This window comes from Panthera uncia, chromosome E1 (genome assembly GCF_023721935.1).
Source record: "Panthera uncia isolate 11264 chromosome E1, Puncia_PCG_1.0, whole genome shotgun sequence".
Taxonomy (NCBI): domain Eukaryota; kingdom Metazoa; phylum Chordata; class Mammalia; order Carnivora; family Felidae; genus Panthera; species Panthera uncia.
Window position 1 is genome coordinate 43,229,008 of NC_064814.1, and position 15,472 is coordinate 43,244,479.

The 15,472-nt window shown below is 55.1% G+C and overlaps 1 protein-coding gene across 2 annotated transcripts in view; it reads left to right on the top strand.

The window, feature by feature from the left end:
* The window catches only part of ABR (ABR activator of RhoGEF and GTPase), a 182,090-nt gene that overhangs the window by 83,272 nt on the left and 83,346 nt on the right, over window positions 1-15,472 (top strand). For both annotated transcript variants that reach the window (XM_049637954.1, XM_049637952.1), the window contains exon 2: window positions 1,513-1,697. In XM_049637954.1, coding sequence (XP_049493911.1) covers window positions 1,590-1,697 — 108 coding nt within the window. In that variant the 5' untranslated portion in view covers window positions 1,513-1,589. The remainder of the gene's footprint in view (window positions 1-1,512; window positions 1,698-15,472) is intronic.

Below are 15,472 nucleotides of genomic sequence, written 5' to 3' on the forward strand. Positions count from 1 at the left end.
CTCTGGTCAGTGAGCCCTATTTCCACGTGCATGGCACACACACATCACAGTGGCTCTTCACTTGCATGCCTGTTCTGGGGGGAAAAAAAATAGTTTATGTTCTCTGACAGCTTAATGGGCCGTCAGCACAGGGACTGGAGAGGAAGTCAGAGGGAGCAGGTGCAGCGAGGCTGGGGGAAGCTCTCGGCTGCCAAAGGGCCAGATTGGACTGAGTATAGCTGTGGCCAGACGCCCTGGTGACCTGTTGACACCATTCTCAGGCTGCCGGCTGCCCTGGGGCTGGTATGTTGTGACAGAAGAGGAGGAGCCAGGGCCCCGTGGAGAATTTGGCTCAAGCCTGGGACCTGAGAGGGACAGTGCATTCCTCTGCTCATTCATTCCCTCCACGCACATTTCCCTAGATCCTGCCGCGTGTCCGCCCGTGGGTTCTGGGCACACAGCAGTGACTGAGACACCCCGTTCCTGCCCCAGAGGTGCAGGGACAAATGGGCAAGTTAACAGAGGCACTAGAAGGCCACGTGCTGTGGTTCTGAGCTGGGACGCCAGGGAGGACATCCCGGAAGAAGTGAAATCAGAGCGGACGGTGGGACCAGGCCCAGCCAGGGGGTGAGGAGCCGTGAGAGGATCGCTTGTGCTGCTGCAGGAGAGACCCCGCCGGTGGAGCTTGGGGGCCTTTCTGAGGTGCTGCCCTATGCCCCATGGGCCCGGCCCGCTGTTCCCGGGAGGGGTGTATGTGCGTGGGCTCTGCAGCCTGGTTGGTGCTGGCAGCACCAAGGGGGTTAACGGCAGCTCCACTTCCCTGCAGCCCTTTCTTCCCTCTTCTCCGAAGGGAGCCTCCATTGAAATTCTAGAAATAAGTGCCGGCTTTTGAGTCTGCTGTGAAACCATGTCCCTGCCAGGCCCCAGAGCCACCTTCTCGCCCACACTGTGCCAGCCTTGGGCTCCATCTTGTGCAGGGGCCTCGTTCAGAGGGGTGAGGACTCCCCGGGTGCAGTGCCTCAGCCCTCCGCCCCGAAACCTGCTCTACCCCCCACACCAGGCATCGGCTCGGTGTACAAATGGTACCCAAGGAGGAGGGGCTCAGGAAGTGACATCGCCTGGCCCGCCCCACCTCCTTATTCCCTATAAAAAGCAAAATGGTGACTCAGAGAGGAGAGTTGGAAGCGTCCTGCCTCCTGCTCCCACTGTGAATTTTTAGACTTGGAATTAGGCAGGAGGCAGAGGAAACAGCAGCTCGAAAGCCGCGACTGACATGCTGTTTGGCGGGTGGCAACCGTGGAGCCGCTCCTCCCCTACTCCCAGCAGCCCCTGAACTGCAGCCCCAGGACCTGCTGGCGCTCCCCAGCCCCTCTCGAGGCCCGGGGCCCCCACGCAGCCCCCGCCCGGGCCTGGCCGTGCATGCCTCACGGGGGGGCATGGCAGCCGGGGGTCGCCGCAGGCGCCCACTGCGCTATCAGTCCCTGGCAGCCCTCGTGGAGGACTCTCAGTGGCCTTTCTTGTTCCTTGTCTCAGACTTCAGCTACGGGGCAGACGACTACGACGGAGAAGGGAATGAGGAGCAGAAGGGGCCCCCGGAGGGCTCGGAGACCATGCCGTACATCGATGAGTCGCCCACCATGTCGCCCCAGCTCAGTGCCCGTGGCCAAGGCGGCGGGGACAGCATCTCCCCCACCCCACCTGAGGGGCTGGCGCCTGGGGTAGGTGCACCTGCTTTTCCTTCTGGGGTGGGGAAGAGGGGACTCTGGGGGACGGGGGAAGGCAGGCACGGGTGTTGTGGGCTAGGCCCTGCCTGGGACGCTACTGGGAGAACAGGGCTGGGGAAATGTGGACCTGGCGGCCTTGTCACCTCATTCCAGTCCTGGGCCCCTCAGACTAGGCTCCCCACCACCACCTGCTGCTCTCTCTGCCGCCCCTGCACCTATCTCTGCCTCCTCTACCAGCCATCTGCTTCCCCTGCCTTCTGGACACCCTCACTTCCTCTCTCAGCTTTCTCTTCCAGCCCCTCTCTAGCAGGATGGGGCCTGGGGGAGGGAACAGGCCCTTCTCTCTGGGCCAGAGCAGCGCACATGGCCTGTGGGCTGTAAATGCACAGATGCCGGCTCAGCAAAGCGAGGCTGGTCTCCGTGCTCTCTGTGGGGTGGAGTGAGCTGCTTCCGTAGCATTCCCTGAAGATCAAGGGCCCCCCATGCTGCCCTCCTCTGTTGACTCTGGAAGGGAATCAGCCCTAATGGTGTCCCCCTCTCCTCTTGTCGGCTGATAGGAGCTCTGCTCCAAAGAGAAGCATATTAGAAGGAACATTAAGTATGTGCTTTGAGATGGGCCAGGAGGTTTGCAATCCTTGTGATTCATGCCGTTCCTGGCCGCAGGGACTGGCTGTGTCTGGGCCCAGCTTGTATGTGTGCACCTGAGACACATGAGCAAGTGAGGCAGAGGGGCTCCTGGGGGCTGTTTTTCTGGAGTTGGGGAGAATCAAAGCCCTTCCTCTATTTGGGGGGCTGGGGCATGGAGTGCCTGGTCCTGCTTGGTAAAGGGCTTGTCCAGATGCGTTCTGTGGGGGACCCCTTTCTTCCCTCCAGCAACCTCGAGGAGCAGTCACTCAGATGCTGTGAGATACTTGTTCCCCTCCCGAAGGGCCCAGCAATCCCCGCTCCACAGGAGGGCTGCCTGGACTCTACCATTTCTGGAGAACCCCCTGCTTCTTTCCCTCCCAGCCTCCTTGGCCACCTTCCACCCCTCCGCAGAGCTCTCACCCCCTCTTCACACACTGGGGTGGCTGTTATAGCCTTTGGCAACAAGGGCCTTGGCAACCGGCTTCCCACTTGAGGGAAGCCACATTGTTGCCATGGCAACAGAGGCTGAGGCAGAGCTTCGTGGCTGCCAGGCAGTGCAAGTTTGGAAATGGATGGTGGGGGCAGGTGGGAGGTGGAGGGGACGGGTGAGGTTCAGGACCCCCACAGCTGGCATTCTGGAGTGTTGCCCTGTCATCCTAAGGAAGGCGAGAGTCCACCATCTCGGACATGCAGGGCAGGATTTTTGCTAGTGATGGAGGGAGCATTCTGGGGCGTGAACTGAGGCCAACCAGAGGAAACAAGGCTAAAACTCTTGCTTCCCGTCTCTGCCTTCAGGTCTCTGACCAAACAGAGCTCAGAGGCCCCCTGGAGGACTCAGCTGTTACCCCACTGTGAGCAGGTGCAGGAAGATTCACTGTAGGACCCAACCCAGAGCCAAGAATGCTGGCTGAGAGTTGAGAACGTGTGGCCAAACAGAGCTGCTTGCTGACAAGCGAAGTGCCTCTGCCATTTTCATCCCCCTTCTCTGCCTCCCCCCGCCCCCCTGCCTTCCTCCTTGCTTCCTGCCTCGGGTCCTTCCCTCATCACGTGACCGCCTCGCAGGCATGCTTGCCCATCGATTTTTAGATTCCTTGGTGAAAGGTGCTGGTGGGTGCTTTTCCCAGTGAAACAGATCACAGGCACAACGGGAGACCCCCCCCTTGCCTGGAGCTATGAGGTTTTGGGCCAGTGACTTTCCTCACTTTGTGGCTGCCCATTTTGTTTGGTGGCTCACGAGTGAGTAACTGGGGTTTTTTTGAGGACTTTGAAATCCAGAGATGCTACAGTGAGAACTGACTAAAGTGCTTGGGAACCCCAGAATTGATTTTTTTTACACCACTGGCTAGAAGTCATGCAAGGTAGGGGTGGGGAGCATTTATCCAACTTGGGGATACAGGTGAAGACTGCAGTCCGATGAACCTCCTTCCGGCCCACCTTCCTTCCTGGAGTTAGTTGCATTTCTGCCCTTTCCTCTGGGTCACTGGCCCCATCTAGTGGACTCTGCAAGTATTGCTGTTTACATCGGGGTGCCACAGAGAGTTGACACACCCCTTCCTGAGTACTCGGGCGCTATTTTGGTTTAAAAACAAAACAAAACAGAAAACCAAGGTTTTTGCTACTTGGCTCTGTTCATTTGGCCAGGCAGGTCTCCTCCCTGCCAGGCTTCCTGTTGGGGCCTTGGGAACCGAGGGGACTTTTGGACCAAATCAGACGATTGTTCTAAGTATTCAGATGTCTGGCCTCTGGCAGCTGGGCATTTCACAGCCCTGTATGCAGCCAACTTGTGCTGGGAAGCCTAAGGTTTGGTCCTCCAGAGAACAGAACCAATGGGATGCCTATCTATATCTGTAGGGAGATTTTTTTTTTTTTTTAATGTTTGTTTATTTTTGAGAGAGAGACAGAGCATGAGTGGGGGAGGAGCAGAGACAGGGAGACACAGAATCTGAAGCTGGCTCCAGGCTCCAAGCTGTCAGCACAGAGCCCGACAGAGACAATGCGAGAGACAGAGTGCAAGCAGGGGAGGGGCAGACAGAGGGAGACACAGAATCCAAAGCGGGCTCCAGGCTCTGAGCTGTCAGCCCAGAGCCCGACGCGGGGCTCGCACCCACGAACCATGAGATCATGACCTGAGCCGAAGTCGGACGCTTAACCGACTGAGCCACCCAGCCGCCCTTGATTATGGAATTGGCACACTTCATTATGGAGGCCAAGAAGTACTAAGATCTGCAGTCAGCGAGCTGGACACCCAGGAATGATGTAATAGTTCCCGGTTGAGTCTGAAGGCCTAAGAACCAGCAGAGCCAAGTAGTGTGAGTTCTAGTCTGAAAGCCAGCAGGCTCGAGATCCAAGAAGGGCCAGTGTTTCAGTCTGAGGCTAAAGCCTGGAAGAGACTCGTGTCTCAGCTTGACTGGCAGGAAGAGTTCCCTTTTATTAGGCCTTTTTGTTCTACTTGGGTCTTCAGTTGATTAGATGAGGCCCACCACCCCCATCAGGGAGAGAAGCAGCTATACTCAGTTGCCTGATGCAAATGTTAATCTCAGAAATGCCCTCATGACACACTCAGAATAATTTTGACCGAATATCTGGGCCCAGGCAGGTTGTGACACATAAATGTAACAATCTTGACAGTCTCACTCGTGCAGCAGCCCAGAGAACGGAAGGAACACGAGCTTTAGGTAGGTGAACACCTGCTACTCTCTAGCTGTAAGGCTTTGGATGAGTGCCATGACCCCTCCGAGCCTCACCTTCCTCATCTCAAAATAGGACCAGCTGCCTGGATTGTTGGGGAGAGACTGGGATAGCTCAGGTGAAGCCCGCAGCGCTGGGTCTGGCTCACCGTGGGTGCTCAGCCCTTGGCGACTGGGACCCACAAGACTTTTCTCGCCTGTTTTTGGAGCCAAGACCATTGTAAGGACCTGGTCTAATGAATATTAGCTAGACAAGAACTGAATCTGCTTCTGCAACCTCCTTTCCTGCCAGGTATGGTGGCCCAGATGGAGCCAGATCTCTGTGGTGTCCCAGTCTCCTCGCTCCCCAACCTGCCCCCTATAGCCTGGCTCTGCTGCTCTTGTCTTCGGTGTGCCCCAGCTGTGCAGCCCACTAGGCCTCGGGGGAAACCTCAAGCCCTGCCCTGCAGACCCTCCTCTTCCCTCAAGCCCAAGCTGAGCAGAGCCCCTTAGTAGGGCCAGGGCCTCACGTCACTGGTGGCTCGATTCGACCGACAGTGCCTGATTTCACCTTGGGAAGGCAGGGCAGGGACTCTTGATCTCAGCTGACAAGTTGGGGTACACGTTCCTCTGCCAGGACCATGGTCATACAGAAAAGCTTGCTCCCTGTAAGCCAGAGACTCCTCCTTCTGCCCCCTTGGGAGACATGGTAGAAAGTGGAAACAAGGCAGAGAAAAGATCTGGGTGTTGTCTCCGGGCTTCCGCTGCCTAGCTGTGTGACCTGAGGGATGCCACTCCCCCTGTCTGGCTCCAATCTACTCATCTGTAAAGGGAAGATACTGAGAATTTCCTCCCTCCTGACCGCCCACACCCGTCATGAGGTTTCTGTGAGACAGTGTCAGGCAGGGCGCTTTGCAAATTGTAGAGTCTGTACCCACGTTGGTGGGACTGCTCAATGTCAGACTTGTTCTGTAGTTCCGGGGGTATCCAGAGGCAGGTCAGAGGCATCTAATAAAAGGCCAGATGGAGGGGTTCAGACTTTAGCCAGCGGGAGAGTCCAGAGTAAGGGCGGGGGGCGTTGAAACGGTCACCGTTGTCCTTCCATCTCCCCCACCCGCTTCTCCTCGTCACAGCTGCCTGGACTTGGCTGAGCCTTTTACGCAGGTTGTCTCATTCAGGGCCTGTGAAGTTGGTGCGGTAATCGTCATCTTACAGTTGAGGAAACAGGCTGGCAGAAGTGACATAATTCACCCAAGACTAGCCAGCGGGGCCAGAGATTTGTTGAAACTCAGGTCTCTTGGACACCACCTCCCTTGTGAAGTTTTACAGCCCGTCGCTGAGCCCTTTGCTCTTTGGGAAGAGTGCACCGTTCCTTGTGGGGCCGGTCGGCCCTGTGAGATCGGGAGCCCCGGTCCCTGATCATTTCCATGGCCCCCCTCCGCAGCTCCTGGCACCTGCTGTTTGTGGAACTGAACTGAGTAGTACCAAGTGGCCAAGGAGGAAGGACTCAGATGCAGTCTCAGGTCATGAAGTTCGGGAGATCTCTGCTCCCTCTTTCCTTCTTCAGTCCCTTCCGAAGGTTGGGTTTGGGGAGTTGAGGTTGCTTCCAGGTGAATGGAGGAGCCAGGTGGAGAGCCAGAGCATGTGAGATTGTGTCCCAGTCTGGTCCCTCTGGACATTGTTAGAGGCCTGGGTTGGGTGGGCTAGCGGCTGCCGTGGTCTTTACTCCTCTCAGGAGTTTCCATCTGCCAGTGGAATCAGAGACAGACTCTCCTCAAGTTTCCAGCATCCTGTCTCAGCAGCCTTGCCCCCTACTTGTCCGTTTCTGGATCTTTGGGCCCCACCGCTACCAGGTGGCGAGCTCGGAGCCCATGGGCTTCATTGCCTCCTAACTCCTCCCATTACTGGGTGAGCTCCCACCCCATTTGTAGATGAAGAAGCTAAGGTTCAGGGGGGTTCCCTGGCTTGTCTGGGTTGAGAAGGAGGTGAGCAGGAAGTAGGGAGACATAGCGCCCTGGTTGCAACCTCAGCCCCCTCCACGGCAGGTCCTCTCTGGCCCGTGCCCTCTTCACACCTGGCTCGGATCTGGCCTTCTGTGGTTGACCACACCTGGCTGACCTGGAGCATCCCTGTAGCTCTCACAGCCTGTCTGCATCTGCCCCTCCCTGCCAGCCTGCTGGGATCAGAGTTCCGTGATAGATTTCACATCCATCCCTAACGCTTCTTCCAAAGGGACATTCAGTGAAGGGATGCTGATCTCCTGCAGGTCCCGGGCACTGTGGCTGTGAGGGTGAGCTCAGCCAGGACCATCCTCTGCACTTGAGGCCCTGGAGTCTCCAGGGGTGGGGCAGGGAGGCAGACTGACCTACATGTAATCACACCAACTGGGGTGAAATTGCGTGCGAACTAAGCGCCCTAGACGCCCCGCCCCTGAGAATGTGCTCTCACAAAAGTGAGCCACCCTGGGGCCAGAGGCAGGGGGTTTGTGCAGAAGGGCAGAGCACCTCCTCCAGGCCAGCAGGCTGGCTCTTGCCCCAGGGACTGTTTTCCATCACTGTCACCCAGTTTCTCCACTAGTGGGTGCCAGCGCTTTCTTTCACACGGATGATGCACTGGTGAGCATGCCACCCTCAGGGTTACCAACTGGGTGCTTCTGTCTGGAGGGTCTCAAGACCCCTCACCATCCTGCCCATGTGGCAAAAGGAAAAGAGCTCATAGAAACACTTCCAGAGGGGCTCCTGGGTGGCTTGGTCGGTTAAGCATCCAACTCTTGGTATTGGCTCAGGTCATGATCCCAGGGTCGTAGGATCGAGCCCCAGGTTGGACTTCGTGCTGAGCGTGGAGCCTGCTTGGGATTCTCTCTCTCTCTCTGTCTATCTCTCTCTCTTTCTCCCTCTGCCCCTCCCTCCCCCCATGCTCTCTCTCCCTCTCTAAATTAAAAAAAAAAAGAAGAAGAAAAGAAAAAAGAAACACTTCCATAGCACTTACGAAATGCAGGCACTGGTTGTTACAGCACTTTCTAAGCATTAACTTATTTAGCCCTCGCCACGACCTCGTGAGCAAGGCACCATTATTGCCCTATTTCACAGATGTGGAAACTCAGGTGCAAAGAGGTTACACAACTCACTTAAGGTCCCACACCTGGTGAGTGGGAGGGTACTCGTCACAGCTGCTCTCTGCTTTCTCTCCAGAACATTGCCCTCTGCGCCTTTCTTTTACCTCTTTCTGGCTGTGTGGCTTTGGGCAACTTGCAGAGTCTTGGTACCCTCAGCTGAAAATGAGGATAAATACCTCCTGTCCGGAAGGGCTACCGCGAGGACCAAGTGACATAGTAACTGTGAGAACACCTCGTTCTGCCTGGGCTGCACAGAGGACCCGTTCCGGAGGTGATAGTTGAATTTGAATCTCTCTTGGGATGTGAACCCAGTTCTCCATGAGTCCCTGGCTCTGGCTGCCCTCAGACCCTCCTGTCCCTGCTCTAGTCCTAGCAGAGGGGGCTCAGCCCCCAGTGCCATTCTTGCCTGGTGAGGGCCCTTGTGGAGGGCACCGCTGTGGAGGATTCAGGGGGAAGAGAGGCACACAGAGGAGAGCCCAGGTGCTGGGAAGGAGGTTAGACTTGTCTTGGGCCATTTCTCACTTGGCTACAGTCTGCCTTCCCTTCTCCCTGGCCCCCACTGCAAGGGTGTTCCCCTTAAGCCCACCTTCCGGGACACCCCCCGACCCCCACCAGGGGTTTGTGAGCTAAGGAAGGAGGGAAGTGCTGGGAACTTGAGATAAAGCCACGCCTGGCCCACTCACTTGGCGCCAGTGGGTGCTTACCCCTCCTCCCCTTCAACCTGTTTCCTTTGGTAGGACTGTTCCCTTTGGCCCTATGAGCCTCTTATCATATGACCAGTTTCCATAGGAACCATCCATCCAACCTCAACACCTTGATTTCTCTTTTCGGGAGACCCTTTGCCTTGCCCTGTAAGCTTCAATTTCTACTCACCAAGTATTTTCTGAGCACCCACATTTTACAAGATATTGTGGGGAATTAGCATGAGCAGGGGTTGCCCCTAACCCTTCTCATACACACACACACACACACACACACACACACACACACTCTATTTCAAGGCCATCTGTGCAACAGCCTTGAAAGATGTACAGTGTCCCAAGGGAGGAGTCATGTGACCTCAGGTGGGGCAATCAGGGTGGGGAGCATGTAGGAGGCAGCCTCATAGGTAGTGTTCTGCCTGGGCATTGGTCAGGAGGGCGTTCTAGATAAAGAGGGCTGTGTAAGTTCTGGAATGTGGGAAAATCTCTGGAGATTTGAGAAAAGGAGAATGGTCTGGTGTGGCTGGGCATCGGGTTCATTGGAAGAGGTGGGGAGTGAGGCTGAGAGTGAGCTAGGGCTCCCCACTTCTGTGCTCCCCACACCCCACCACCACTGCCAAAAAAAAAGGATAGCTGGTGGCTAATAAGGGCTGACACTTGCCAGGCATTGCCCTACATGGACTAGTCCTCACTGCAACCCTAGAATTGGTGCTATGATTATCCCCATTTTACAGATGAGGAAACTGAGGCCCAGGGTGTTTGAATGACTTGCCCAGGGTCACACCAACGTCAAGAAGCAGAGGGAGGATTCATATCCAGAATCTAGGGAAGTTCTTTTTGGTTTTGTTTTTGTTTTACTGTATAAATAGTGTCAGTATGGGCTTAGACCCAACATTTGCTTTATATAAAAACCCTATATATGATTATTGGAGTGACTTCTATAACAGAGAAGGGAAGGCAGAATGGGGAGCACAATTATCAGGAAGATGATGAATCTGCTTCCATCTATGGCTGTAGCTGACTCTGTCTGCTCCTGGCACTGGCCCCCTGGGGTCAGTTCTTATTGGCCCCGCTGAGCTCCAGCAAATCTGGTGGGGCTTGAGCCTGGGATAGTCAGAGAGGAGGAGGAAGGGGCTTCAAGCCCAGGACAGGCCTGGAGGTGGGAATGTGCCTGGCCTTTCAGAGGGTGTTGTCAACACTTGGATTGGTTGAATCACCAGCAAGGGCCCCACTGCCCTTGTTTGGGCTGATTTGGTGGCTTCCTGCTGGGCACGGAGTGAGCAATGTTTTAGAAAGAATAATCTGATGTCAGTGGGAGGGATGACCATTGAACAATGGTCCTGTCATTCCCTGCTTAAAACTCTTCGATGCCCTTCCCTCTCTCCTTTTGGTAAAATCCAACCCTTAGCAATGCTGCCAAGACCCTGCCTGATCTGACCACTTGACTGCTGCCTACTTCTGCAGCCTCTTGACCAACCCCCCAACTAGAATGTGAGCTCCAAGATGGAGGTTTGCCCATTTCATAACCAAATGCTTGCTCGTTGAAAACGTTAGTGCCTAGAAGTGTGCCTGGCACATAATAGATGCTCAGTAAACATCAGTTGGCTTATTGAATGAACACTCGCCACCCAACTGAATTCATTTCATTGTGCCTCCTCCAGTCCTGTCTGCCCTCCCCCGCCACCCCCACTGGCATGGCTAGCCCCTGTTCATTTTCAAGTATGAGTTTCAAGGTGACCTCCCGCAGAGAACCTTCTAGGACTCCCCCTTGGTGGCATCAGCTGTCTTGTGCTCTCTGTGAGGTGGAGAGAGCTGCCACTCACTCTACTTTCCCAGCCGGAGCAGTTACCACACTTCTTTTTTTAACTTCTTTATTTTCCCTGATTACCTCACTGAAAACCCAGACTTTACAGAAATATGTAATGTAGAAAGTGAAAGCCTCCCAAGTGCCATCCTCCAGACAAAACTTCTGTTAAAAGTCGGTTGTGTACTTCTCCTTATTTTACCATGTGACATGACTGCATGCACAGTCCACTTGACACACGTAGCCGTCCCCTTCTGCCGGACATTTGGGTGTTTCTGGCCTTGGGCTGCAGTGAATGTCATTGTACACGGATCTTCGTGCCCTCTTAGAAATGTTTTTGCAGAAAAAGCCCTTAAAGTGGAGTTGCTGCGTCAGAGGGTGTGAACGTTTAACATCACAATAGACATTTCCGTGTTCTCCTTCCTGGGAGAGTTGTACCTCAGCCCCATAGTTCTGAGATTGTGCCCCGCTCCTGGCACTGCTGTGGCTCACAGCGGTCAATCTGTCCCCGAGCCCGTCAGCTCCATGGCGGTAGACGTAGTGTCCCGTTCATGGGAGTGATACGAATGCCCAGTGCACAGCAGGCAGTTGATAGATACTTATTGACTTAGTGGCTATGAGAATGAGGGATGGAGTACGAGTGTAAGGGAAGGCCATGGGGTTTGGGGAGAGGAGCCTCTCGGTGGCTTTGAGAGCGTGGGCTTGACAAATGTCAGAAATCTCAATCAGTGCTCCTTGCCCTCCACAGCGTGGTTCCAGCCACACCTCCAAGTTCACCTCCTGCCCCTTTTCTATTCTCTTCTCCATCTGTGTTTGCTTACAAAAAGTTCTCCTTTTTGGCCTTCCTCCCTTTGCCTGCAAACTCTTCCCCTTTTCTTTTTTTAAATTTTTTTAATGTTTATGTATTTTTGAGAGAGAGAGAGAGAGAAACAGCATGCATGGGGGAGGGGTAGAGAGAGAGGGAGACACAGAATCCTAAGCAGGGAATCCTAAGCTGTCAGCACAGAGCCTGACGCAGGGCTCGAACCCACAAGCTGTGAGATCAAGACCTGAGCCGAAGTTGGTCGCTCAAACTGAGCCACCCAGGCACCACCTCTTTCCCAACTCTTTCCAGATGCTGCTTAGAAGCCACTCTCCTGTGAAGCTTTCCCTCTGAGGCAGGAATCTGCCTTTGTCCTATGTCCCCACTGTGTTGATCACTGAGACACTGTCTCTTTTGTTCCTATGTCCTTCACTTCCTATAGGTTGAGAGCACTCTAAAGGCTGTGTCTCCCAGATTTGTGTTTGTAATGCCAAGCTTTCTCTGGGTATGAAGGAACAAACAAGGGAGCAGATAGATGGACAGGCAAGATCAGGACTCAAAATGGAATATTATTCTGGTTGTGCAGGGGTGAGATGCTGCAAACTTTGGTCGGGTGGTAGCTTTAAGAAAAGGAAAAAAAAAAAGGAAGAACGAAGGGGACTCAGTAAAAGGGATGTGGGGCCTGAGGGAAGGAAGAGTCGCAAGATGATGGCCCTGCCGACAGAAGTGGAGAAGCCAGAAGGGGAAGCTGGCATGGGGGTGGGAGTCGTTTGGTCTGGGTATGTGGAGTTAACGGGCTGTTGGTGGGACTTCCAAGTGAGGAGACCCAGCTGCCAGCATAGATGTCATGCTTGGAGCTGAGCAAGGTGCTGGGTTACAAATGGTGATGGGCTGCCTTTGGCCTGGAAGTAAGAAGGGAAGACTTCTTTAATGGTGGAGAGCAGTGGGCTGGGGCCGGGGTCCTGAATGGGTGACTCCATGCTGACAGGAGGCAGAAGTAAGGAGAGCCAGCCTAAAGCAGAGCGGTCAGAGCAGCACCAGCATGCTTACAGGAGCTGAGGGATTTGAGAAAGGCCAGACTGCGGAGGCCAAGGAGTGGGAGAGGGAGGCCTCCGACTTTGGGATACGGCAGTTTAGGGACCTTTGGAGCAGGCTGCTTCTCTGGAGAGGAGGAACGGGAGCCAGGCTGAAGCAGCGGAGTGTGGAGGATGCTGGGAGGAAGCTCAGGTCCAGGGCTGGCTCAGGGCATTTGTAGGGGAAAGGGAGGGGGCATTGCTGGGACTTGTGAGTCACTTCCCCCCCAGGGGGAGGGCTGAGGGCCTCTGAGTGGTGTCTGTATGCCCGATGGAGATGGAAGGGCATTCTAGTTACTCACGGGAATTTCCAGCCAGCTGGGGTGGGGTGGAGCAGAGATGCCTTGGATGTTTAGGGAGCAGCTTCTGAGAGGTTTCAGGGTTTGGGGAAGAAGCGGGTGTTGATCTGGCTCTGCTGGTTAGGGGCATGAGGAGTGAAGTCAGGAATACTCCAGGAGACTTCGGAAGGCGCTTCCCCGATTGGGTGGGGGAAGGGACACCAGAGGAGCCCTTGGGCTTTTAGGCCCTTCTCCCATTCCACCTGTATGTCTGACCAGTGGGTCAGTCCTGCCATGCACTTGAAGCTTGCGGGGTGCGAGGCAGAAACTGTGGCATAGAGCCGCGGGCTGGCACACTTGTGCTCTGGGGAATGCCAGGCCTAGTTGTTCCCAAGCACTGGGAACAGCCTCGCCCGCCCAAACCAAATGAGGAATTGTGGCTGAAAGGGCCCTTCAGATGTGTTCTGGCTATTTATAACCCAGCCAGGGCAGGGACAGGGAAAAACCAGGGACTGAGGGAGGGGGCGGGCTGTAAGGTGGGGTGTGCCTGTCAGTCCTGAGGCCCCAAAGAGCCTACCCCAAATCCCTCAGTCTCTATTTCAGCTTTGGTGACAGGGAGGAGCCTATCAGTGGTGAGGACAGCTTCTCTGCTCTAGCAAATGGCACAAGCCCCATCTTGAGCTCAGAGCTTCCACAGACTTCTTTGGGGATTTGGGATTAGAAACTGTTTCCATTCTTCTCCTTTTCCCTCCTCTCCCCTCAACTCTCCATCCAGCTTGGAGGCTCAGCCGGGGGCCCTGTTCTCAGCTGAGGTGCCCAGTGGAAAGGAGAGGTAATGACAAGATGATGCACAGTTGACATTCCTTTGGAACTCATTTCCCAAGAGTTTGACCCTTCCCCGCCAAGGCCATTACCACCTGACAGGGGATATGACACGTGCATAAGGAGGCTGGTGGTAGATACGCGTACTGATGGACAGCTCCAGCACTGCATCATTGAGAGCATGTGTATGAGGAGAAAGCCAAGGGAATCCCTGGCTGGAGACACTGTTGGGGGGCTGGTGGGAGGTTGAGGGGGTTGGCTTGAGTGGGTATGAAGCTTCAGGGCTCACCACCCAGAGTCCTGAATTTTCACTTGATCTACCTGGGTGGTGGCACCTATGATGCAGGTTTACAAAGGTAAGTGGTGTGTTGGTAGTATGTGAAGCTGAACTGGATTCCAAGATGCCAGATCCAATGAGGAAACGGGGCAGAGGGGATATTCGGGGAACACCACCACCCTGTCCCCTACACCTACAGAGCTCTCAACTTCCCTTAGAGAAACAACCAGCTGCGAGAAGGCAGCAACCTTGTCTTGGGCCTAATTCAGTTCACGGATGTGTTTCATTTAGAGCGCACCATGTTTTGTTTTAATGTAATTCATCTGCCATCCTTTTAAAATTGAGAGATATCAGGGCCCCTGCGTGGTTCGGTCGGTTAAACGTCTGACTTCGGCTCAGGTCATGATCTCATGGCTTGTGAGTTCAAGCCCCGCGACAGGCTCTGTGCTGACAGCTCAGAGCCTGGGGCCTGTTTCCGATTCTGTGTCTCCCTCTCTTTCTCTGCCGCTCCCCTGCTCATGCTCTGTGTGTCTCTCTCTCAAAAAATAAACGTTAAAAAAATTTTTTTTTTAATAAAATTGAGAGAGATCACCTAGGACTCCAAATTTCCAGGTTCTCTAGAACAATCTGAGATGGGGCGACCTGAAGCCTGCGTTGCCCCTAGCAGCCATGAACTGGAGCTGAGTGGTGGTTTTTTCACCCAGCTCCTACCTGGCGCACTTCACTGCTCTTACCTGCACCCTGACGGCTGCTGGAGTTTGCAACCTTTGCCCTAGGTGTTGTGCTGTGAAAGAGCTTTCCCCAGGTGCTGCCCCTAAACTCTTCCCTCAAGAGAGTAAGTGTCTGCTCCTCTCCGGCTGAGGCCTAGACCACCAGATTGTGCTCTTTGCTGTCTGGATGGATTGAGCTTTGTAACCCCCGAGGAAGTCCAGGGGAAGCCTGCTGGGAGTGGGAAGGGCTGCTGGTGTTATCTCCCTGGGTTCCTTGTACTCTCTGCTGTGGGGCTGGTTCTCCTGGGTGGAGGCCCCTCTTGAGCGAAAAGAGCCCCACGGAGGTGGGATTGCTCATCTCAGCAGCATCTGTGAGTAGGAGATGTGGCATCTCCGGCCGTCCAAGGGGGCCCTTCTGCAGAACCTGGCTGGCACTTTTGCTTCTGTTGTGGTGACGCGGATGGGGCCTCCTCTGCACAAAATCTTGTTCTCCCAGCCACAGTGGTGATAGAAACTGTTTTCTCACCAGGCCTTGGCCTCCCCTCCGCAAAGGTGTCAGAACCCGAGGCAGAGATGAGAAGGGGGCTCAGCTTGTGGCCGTCCCAGGGTGACAGCGAGTCTCGCCCGGGTCTTCCCGGAGGCTGTGCGGGCAGCTGCTCCTCCGCTCCTCCCCCTGCCTGCTCCGGCTCTGGTGAGGGGCTGTAAATAAAGCCTGTCTCTGGGAAGCAGACCTCCCCCTGCGCCCGGCCCGTCTGCGGCCTCCTCGCCCCTCCTCCGCGCTCCAGAAGCCTCCGCCAGCCTCTGGCCGGTGACCGCAGAGAGGGAACGGCTCCACCTCACAAGTCAAGTCGTGCATTTCCTGTGTATTAATAGCAAACGCGAGCCTCCGAGTCC